Source organism: Boleophthalmus pectinirostris, unplaced genomic scaffold, assembly GCF_026225935.1.
Source record: "Boleophthalmus pectinirostris isolate CB_2022bp ecotype Guang Dong unplaced genomic scaffold, ASM2622593v1 HiC_scaffold_9, whole genome shotgun sequence".
Lineage (NCBI taxonomy): Eukaryota > Metazoa > Chordata > Actinopteri > Gobiiformes > Gobiidae > Boleophthalmus > Boleophthalmus pectinirostris.
This window is the reverse complement of record NW_026571541.1, coordinates 39,619,402-39,628,625: the sequence shown is the minus strand read 5'-3', so window position 1 is coordinate 39,628,625 and position 9,224 is coordinate 39,619,402. Positions and strand designations below refer to the sequence as shown.

General features: G+C 46.4%; 1 protein-coding gene across 4 annotated transcripts in view; it reads right to left on the bottom strand.

The window, feature by feature from the left end:
* Window positions 1-943: 943 nt before the first annotated feature.
* The window catches only part of LOC110172162 (diacylglycerol kinase delta-like), a 51,706-nt gene continuing 43,425 nt past the window's right edge, over window positions 944-9,224 (bottom strand). For 3 of the 4 annotated variants that reach the window (XM_055166584.1, XM_055166582.1, XM_055166586.1), the window contains 5 exons: window positions 7,994-8,113; window positions 7,192-7,309; window positions 6,535-6,746; window positions 4,436-4,526; window positions 944-4,345 (listed from right to left, as the gene is read on the bottom strand). In XM_055166584.1, the coding sequence (XP_055022559.1) occupies window positions 4,437-4,526; window positions 6,535-6,746; window positions 7,192-7,309; window positions 7,994-8,113 (540 nt within the window). In that variant the 3' untranslated portion in view covers window positions 944-4,345; window position 4,436. The remainder of the gene's footprint in view (window positions 4,346-4,435; window positions 4,527-6,534; window positions 6,747-7,191; window positions 7,310-7,993; window positions 8,114-9,224) is intronic. The other variant, XM_055166583.1, reaches the window with a different exon arrangement.

The window sequence follows — 9,224 nt, the reverse complement described above, 5'->3', positions numbered from 1 at the left end:
CTGAACTAAACACCTGCAGGAGCAAAGACCCGAGCGACTCAACTCAACGTGAGGATGAGTTTGAGACTGACAGTTGTTTGAGCCAATCAGATTTCATCGAGTTATGGGCGGGATCATATCACCACGTCTTCAGGACCTTCACGAAAACCCTGTGATAACAAATATAAACGAGATCACAGCGTCAAAAAACCCGCTGGACGCCTCGGGGACGTCTGAAAGAAAAAGAAGAGAAAGACCCAAGAACCGGAGCTCGGAGCCCGTGGAGTCTCAGAGCTCCGGTTCCCGGCTGCAGATCCATCCATGTGTAACAGGAGCAAATGATTATTAAACATTAAACAAATATATGAAATGAATGTGTGATTTGCTTCATTTTGGTTTGTTTTTTTTTTTATAATGATGTCATGATGGTCAGCAGTTGGTCCTAGTGAAGGTCCAGGGTCCAGGTCCACAGTCGGTGTCGGGGTACGGTGAGTTCTTGGCTCTGGTCTCTTACAGAAATGATCTGGTTCAACATTTGTGATTTGACCTTTTGGAGATTTCACTGTAAAGTTCAAAGTGATCAACAGAACTGTGACCTCTGACCCCATCTGAGAGTATGACATCATCACAGTCTCCAGCCTGAACACCGGGGCGCGGCTCGGGGCGCGGCTCGGGGCGCGGCTCGGGGCGCGGCTCGGGGCGCGGCTCGGGGCGCGCTCGGGGCGCCTAAACGACCACACACCTAAACACCCAAACGGCACCAATGGCCAAACTGTAGACGATCCAGGTCTGAGCTGAAACGTCAGAGCGATACTGAAGTCGTCGCACTTGTTTCTTTTATGACGTGGTTTTAGATCAAAACTGATTTACAAAGTCCCAGAACAGGACGCTCCTCAGGTCAGAGGTCAGAGGTCAGACACACGAGCGCTGTACGACGGAGTAAATAAAGAGGCAGAGACAAGAGTTTGGCCCAGAGACAGTTTAAGGCAGAATCGGGTCAAAGGTCAAACAAAAACACATTTATGACATCACTACATTTAATACAAGAACAAATACTGCCCCCTACAGGTCAGGACAGACGAGTCCCAGCGGAGTCTGCCCCCTACAGGTCACAGGAGACACTGCACTGGAGTCCAGGATTAAAGGCCCCGAGGATCTGAGTCACATGAGTCTGTACAGAGACGTGTCCGAGCGGCTCTGGAGTCTAAACGAGTCCTCACAAGTCCTCCGAGTCCAACAGAGTCCTCTGAGTCTAAAAGCGCCTTAAAGAGGAGGATTTACTTCTGTGGGGTAAATCCAAACGAGGAGCAGAGGTAAATACCCCTCTGTAAAACCCACAAAGGTAAATACTTCCTCTTCAGTGTTTTCAAAACGCCGCTTCAGCAGGTTTGGTTCCGTAGACGATATGCGGGGGGCAGTCGCGGCGTGGTCCTGCAGGGGGCAGACTCGCTCGCTCGTGTCCTCTCGTTTAAAGTCCACAGTCTGTGAGAAACCACAATAAATACGAGTTTAATAGAAAAACGTCCACAGATAAACGCCTCGTCTCTGATTGGTCACAGTGGTCCAGTTTAAAGGGGTGTGGTCACGGGGAATGGCTGCGATTGGGCCGAGCTGCCGTCAATCAAAAAAAAAAAACACCAACCACAATTCAGTCTCACGAGAATCCAGGAACGAAACCAGAGATTATAAAAACAGGAGGTGTGTCAGATGCCCTCCCCGTGTTCAGTCCGTTTGAGTTTCAGGAATCCGACAGTTTCAGTGCTGGTTGACAACAGTTGAAAGTGAAAGTAAAGTTGTTTTTTTTGTCCCGTGTGGTTTTGGTGCCACGTGGATTCGAGCTGATCCCTGACTGATAATTGACCTTTGACCCATGTCCTCGTCGTTTCTTCTCTCTGATCCTCTGGACTTGTGTTTGGACTGATTCATGTTTGACGAATCTTTAAAGTTTGTACGGAGGATTTTAGAAGGAAACAGAAACACGGCGACTGTTTGTCCTTTTTTCTGCTCCTCAGATCCTCAGTAGAAATTCTTCCTCATCCTCCTTACGCTGAAATCACGATTACAGACGCTGCACGTGAACGAATCGCTGAACGAAATGTTGAACGAATCGCTGAACGAAATGTTGAATAACTTGCTGAACGAATCGATAAATTGTTGAACGAAATGTTGAACAAATCAATGAACGAAATGTTGAATGAATCGCTGAACGAAATGTTGAACGAAATGTTGAACGCATCGCCGAATGCATTGATGAACGAATCGCTGGACAAATGGCTGAACGAATCTCTGAATGCAATGTTGAACACATCACTGAACGAATCGATGAACGAATCGATAAACAAATTGTTGAACGAAATGTTGAACAAATCGCCGAACGAATCGCTGTTGAAGTTTCCTGTCCAGAAGTGATTTCAGCGACCGACGCGTCATTCTAGACCGGGGTGGACGAACTACGGACCGTCGAACTTTAATAAATAATAATAATAATAATAACAGTAATGATAATCATAAACCTCGTTAAAGTTTTATTTTCCCTGCAATTCCGGAGTTTACCAACAGATGGTGCACTTTAGATCCAGTCGACTTCGTTGAGGTGCGGCGTTTTATGCCATTTTTTTACCTGTCTGTAAAGATGACTGGAGCTGTTTTCTACATTTCCCAGGTTATTTTTTTCTCTTACGAGGTGGATCACCAAAAAACTCCGTCCATCTGCTCCTGGTCCGGCTCTTCGGTCACATTTTAGAACCTTTGTGGCCCACGAGTCAGAAAGTTTGCCCAGCCCTGGTCTAGACCCTTTATCTGCTCAAGTCGCGCCATCGCTGGAAGGAATCTCCGAGAATCACCTAAAGTCGGGCGACACTGTGCGATTTTTGGTCCTTTTAGAGATGATTTTTCCCTCGTGCGACTGTTTTTTAGAATCGAGTTTTGTCTTAATTGTTTGTCGTGCTTCGTGTCGTAAACATGGAGTAATGAGAAACGATGAATCTCTCAGGACCAGCTCCTGAACCGTGGGTCGCAGGAAAATCAAACCTGTCTTGACGGTCGACGAGAATCCACGACCAGTTCACCGCAAAAGAAAGTCCGTTGATGAGGTTGCCAACAGAAGAAGAGAAGAGGAAAAGGAGCGAAGGCGAACTAAAGCCGGACGTAAACTGTGCGATATTTTCGATGTTTTCTCTCAGCTCCAGCCCAAATTCTACGAACAAATCTCAGGGTTTAAAAAGTTCACAATTGTGAACGACTTCGACAGAGAGAAACCCTCACGAGACGACTGGATTTCAAAAACCGGGCAACACTGTGTGATTTTTGGCCATTTTTGAGCTGATTTTTCCATCGTGCGACTGTTTTTGGATCGAGTTTAAACCTGGGGTAACGAGAATCGATGAATCCCTCACGACCAGATCCTGACTGACAATCATCGGTCGCAGAAAAATCAAACCTGTCTGAATCCAGTCGCCTCTCGTGAGGGTTTCTCTCTGTTGAACATGAATCGTGAGCTGTGAACTTTTAAACCCTGAGATTTGGTCGTAGAGTTTGAGCTGGAGCCGAGTGAAACCATCGAAAATATCACACGGTTTACGTTCGGTAATACAGGTTTGATTTTCCTGCGACCTATGATTCAGGAGCTGGTCCTGAGGGATTGATCGGTTCTCGTTACCTCATGTTTAAACTCAATCCATAGACAGTCGCACGATGGAAAAATCAGCTCAAAAATTGCCAAAAATCACACCGTGTCGCCCGTTTTTTGAAATCCAGTCGTCTCGTGAGGGTTTCTCTCTGTTGAAGTCGTTCAGAATCGTGAACTTTTTAAACCCTGAGATTTGTTCGTAGAGTTTTTGAGCTGGAGCTGGGAGAAAACATCGATAAATATCAAACAGTTTACGTCAGACTTTCGTTCGCCTTCGCTCCTTTTCCTCTCCTCTTCTTTTTTCGGTGACCTCATAGACGGACTTTTTTTCAAGGTGAACTGGTCGTGGATTCTCGTCGGGCGTCGAGACAAACTTTGGGTGAACTGTGATGAAGCAAAAGTTGGGAAAAGTCGCTTGAGTAAACGGCGTCTTGTGTCTGACGTGATCCCAGCGCGACGAAGACGAAACTAAAAAAAAACCCTCCGTACAAACTGGACCTGTTTTCGATGGACTGTGACACTTCGACGGTGTTTGGTTGGTGTGTTGTTTCTCTGGACCGAGCCTGGACCCCGTGAGACCGCGCGGTTCTGTTCGGTGTTTGGTCCGGTTCAGAAGGCACTGGTGGGTCCGAGCGGAGAGCCCCGGGGGTCAGGGGTCATCTGTGAGGTCAAAGGGTCACGCCGGGGTCAGGAGCCGGAGCTCGATAGCAGCAAAAGAACGACGGCAACCACCACACACTGAAACACAAGAGAGACCGGTTATAGACCAGGACCGGACCAGGACCTGACCAGGACTAAACCAGGACTAAACCAGGACTGGGCACAGACCTCAGGCTTCGCTGGCGCTGCTGCTCCGGTGCAGCTCTCTGATGCCCTGGAGGATCCTCTTCATGTGCCCCACTTTAGTCACTCCCAGATCCTGCAAAAGACCGGGTCAGAACCAGGACTGAGACAGGACTATGACAGGTCTACAAGAGGACTAGACCAGGACTAAACTAGAGCCCGACCGATATGGATTTTGCTGTGGCCGATATGAAACCGATATAATGGGAGTTGGAGCTGCCGATATAATCGCCGATATATTTAGTGATGTAAAAATTCACTGTAAATGTTGAATTGTTTAAAAAACTTAGGTTTGTCTCTGGTGGATTTTAAATTGGGTTTATTTAGGAAACATTTATTGTTCTTCTGACTCTTTACATCATATTTACAGACAGTTGGACTAATGGCATTTTTGCATCACATTCTAGACACTAGTGATGTTTATTCCAGTTCTTTTTAGAGAACCGGCTCTTTTGGCTCGGCTCACTAAAAGCTGCTGGTTCTTTTGGCTCCCAAGTGGCTCTTCAGATTGTTTTGTTGCAAGCAGGACTAAAGCACGTCTAAAGCAGGACTGAATCAGGACTGAACCAGGTCTAAACCAGGACTGAAAAAGGACTAAACCGGGACTTATTTATTTTATGCTAAACTACAGTCAAATATGCTCGTTTTTTTTATTTTTATTTTTTTTAATCCTACGTACACGCAAATTTCTCAAAGTTTCGTTTTCAGCCGCTGCTGCTGTCAAACCACGAATCACACGGCGTGAAGAGAAAAAAAGTGAGAGAAAGAGAAAACACGGCTCCCAATAAGGATCAGGCTCCCGTCGTTCCCTTCAAAGAGCCGGTTCTAAGAGTCATTTCGTTGGCGACGGACCCATAACTAGTAAAGAAAGTAGCGCTATTAGCCTTTAGCCGTAAATACGTGCGCGCCGCGGTAATTAATTATATGCGCAAATGTCATAATTCACACGTCTGTTCACAGCTCATTTACATATCAGTGCAGGTCCAGTAACAAATATACGAACAATATAATCACTTTAACAGACCAATAGAAAACAGTGTGTTTATGTGCGGAGCTACAGCAGCTAACCCATAACAAATGACAAAAACTAGCTTCAGAGTCGACATATTTCCAACACTCACCGCTCACACAGGCTCCTCCCACATCACACAGGCTCCTCCCACATCACAAATCTGCACTAATAAATGTCCTTTTAATCCAGACTCAAACCGATTGTCCGTAAAAAGAAAATAATCTCAGTGTTTGGATCTGAGTCTGCAGGTGTAAACAAACACACGTGAGTGACGTGACTCTGTGGTGTGTTCAGGGACAGTACGACACAGACAAATGACTCCGTAGATAAATACTGATGTGGAGCCACATATGAGGACATTTATCTGTCTGTAAATTGGATTAAATGAACAGAATGTAGAGAGTCTAAGATTTATAACGAAGTATAACATGCCCACGTGAAATATCGGCCCCTATCAGCAAGTATATCGGCCGATAGCCGATATGCCTAAAGTTGCCCATATCAGCCGATAATATCGGCCAACCGATATATCGGTCGGGCTCTAGACTAAACCAGGACTAAACCAGGACAGGCAGGTCGAAAACTGAACCAGAGTAGGATAAGGACTGGGCCTGGAGTAAACCTGATTTAAAACAGTTCTAAAACCAGTCCAGTCCAAACCTAGACCAAGTGTAAACCAGGTCTAAACCAGGTCTGGACCAGGTCTAAACCAGGTCTAAACCAGGTCAAAAACAGGTCTAAATCAGGTCTGGACCAGATCTAAACCAGGTCTAAACCAAATCTAAACCAGGTCTAAACCAAATCCAGGCTGTCTGTTCTAAAAATGTAAACCTGCTCTGTACTAAATGTAAACCAACTGTTCTAAAGGTTCTGACCTCAGTCCGGTCTAAAGCTGGTCCGGTCTAAAGCCAGTCCAGGCTAACGTTGGTCTAACGCTGGTCTAAAGCCGGGCCGATCTAGAGCCTGTCTAAACTCGGTCTAAACTCGGTCTGTAGTCCGTCTAAAGCTGGTCTAAAGCTGGTCTGGTCCCGGTCTGGTCCCGGTCTGGTCCCGGTCCGGTCCAGGTCGGTACCTTCAGGTCCCTCCTCTCCAGCGACAGCAGCTCGGCTCCTCTCACGTCGTGTCCACTGAAGATCTCCCTGTACTCAGACAGAGCCAGAGCCTCCAGCCACGCCCCCACCTCCTCCGTCCCCCACAGGTGCACTGCAACAGGAAGTGATGTCACCAGGTGAGACACAGACACACAGAGCCACGCCCCCACCTCCTCCGTCCCCCACAGGTGCACTGCAACAGGAAGTGATGTCACCAGGTGAGACAGAGAGACACGCCCCCAGCAGGACAGAGTCAAACACAGACACACAAAGAGTCTGTCCTGATTCTGAGAGCCATGTTTAAAAAGATGGGGGCAGGCAGGGGCAGGCAGGGGCAGACAGGGGCAGACAGGGGCAGACAGGGACAGGCAGGGGCAGACAGGGGCAGACAGGGGCAGACAGGGACAGACAGGGGCAGACAGGGGCAGACAGGGGCAGACAGGGGCAGACAGGGACAGACAGGGGCAGTTCTCTGTGTAACTGAGGTGAGTTTGGTCCAGAGTTTGTCTCAGTGAAGGACGTGTCTCTGTGCAGAGACACAACTGAACATTCTGATCTGGGACAGGTGTTGGCAGGTGTCGTGGCAGGTGTCGTGGCAGGTGTCGTGGCAGGTGTCGGCAGGTGTCGGCAGGTGGTACCTGGCAGGGCGAGGCAGGCGCTGGTCTCTTTGTTCTTGTTGTTCTTTTCCTTCTTAAATTTGGGGACGAGGCGAAACTTGGCCGAGCGCCCCCTTTTGGAGAAGTCCGACAGAGCGCCCTGAAGTACACAGAGTAACATGAAGTACTGCACAGTAACATGAAGTACACAGAGTAACATGAAGTACTGCGCAGTAACATGAAGTACACAGAGTAACATGAAGTACTGCGCAGTAACATGAAGTACACAGAGTAACATGAAGTACACACAGTAACATGAAGTACTACGCAGTAACATGAAGTACTACACAGTAACATGAAGTACTACGCAGTAACATGAAGTACTACACAGTAACATGAAGTACTACACAGTAACATGAAGTACTACGCAGTAACATGAAGTACTACACAGTAACATGAAGTACTGAGCAGTAACATAAAGTACTACACAGTAACAGTAAAACATGTAGTACTTTCAAGAACAATAGTAGTAATACTATGGGGCCAAAAGGAGCAGTAGTGGTAGTACTCGTAGTACTTGTAGTACTTGTAGTACTCGTAGTACTTGTAGTACTTGTAGTACTTGTAGTACTTGTAGTACTCGTGTAGTACTAGTACTTGTAGTACTTGTAGTACTTGTAGTACTCGTAGTACTTGTAGTACTTGTAGTACTCGTAGTAGTACTTGTAGTACTTGTAGTACTCGTAGTACTTGTAGTACTTGTAGTACTCGTAACACTTGTAGTACTTGTAGTACTTGTAGTACTCGTAGTACTCGTAGTACTTGTAGTAGTAGCTGTAGTTACCTCGGCGTCCGTGGGCTCGATGAGGGGGAGGAGCCAGGACACGTCTGACAGACGCCGAATCTGAGACGAAAGCGACGCCAACGCAGACGACAACTGCTCCTGATGAGAGCGTTCCAACTGCTGCCAACACAACCAGAACCAGAACTAGAACTAGAACCAGAACTAGAACTAAACCAGAACCAGAACTAGAACCAGAACTAGAACTAAACCAGAACCAGAACTAGAACTAAACTAGAACCAGAACTAGAACTAAACCAGAACCAGAACTAGAACTAGAACTAGAACTAGAACCAGAACTAGAACTAGAACTAGAACTAAACTAGAACTAGAACTAGAACCAGAACCAGAACTAGAACTAGAACCAGAACTAGAACTAAACCAGAACCAGAACTAGAACTAAACTAGAACCAGAACTAGAACTAAACCAGAACCAGAACTAGAACTAGAACCAGAACCAGAACTAGAACTAAACCAGAACCAGAACTAGAACTAAACTAGAACCAGAACTAGAACCAGAACCAGAACTAGAACAGAACTAGAACCAGAACTAGAACTAAACTAGAACCAGAACTAGAACCAGAACTAGAACTAAACAGAACAAACCAGAACCAGAACTAGAACTAAACCAGAACCAGAACTAGAACCAGAACTAGAACTAAACCAGAACCAGAACCAGAACCAGAACTAGAACTAGAACCAGAACTAGAACCAGAACTAGAACTAAACCAGAACCAGAACTAGAACTAAACCAGAACCAGAACTAAACCAGAACCAGAACTAGAACCAGAACTAGAACTAAACCAGAACCAGAACTAGAACCAGAACTAGAACTAAACCAGAACCAGAACTAGAACCAGAACTAGAACTAAACCAGAACCAGAACTAGAACTAAACCAGAACCAGAACTAGAACTAAACCAGGACTGAACCAGGACTGAACCAGACTAACCAGACTAACAGGACTGAACCAGACTAAACCAGGACTGAACCAGGACTGAACCAGGACTGAACCAAGACTAAACCAGGACTAAACCAGGACTAAACCAGGACTGAACCAGGACTGAACCAGGACTAAACCAGGACTGAACCAGGACTAAACCAGGACTGAACCAGGACTAAACCAGGACTAAACCAGACTAAACCAGGACTGAACCAGGACTGAACAGGACTAAACCAGGACTAAACCAGGACTGAACCAGGACTAAACCAGGACTAAACCAGGACTGAACCAC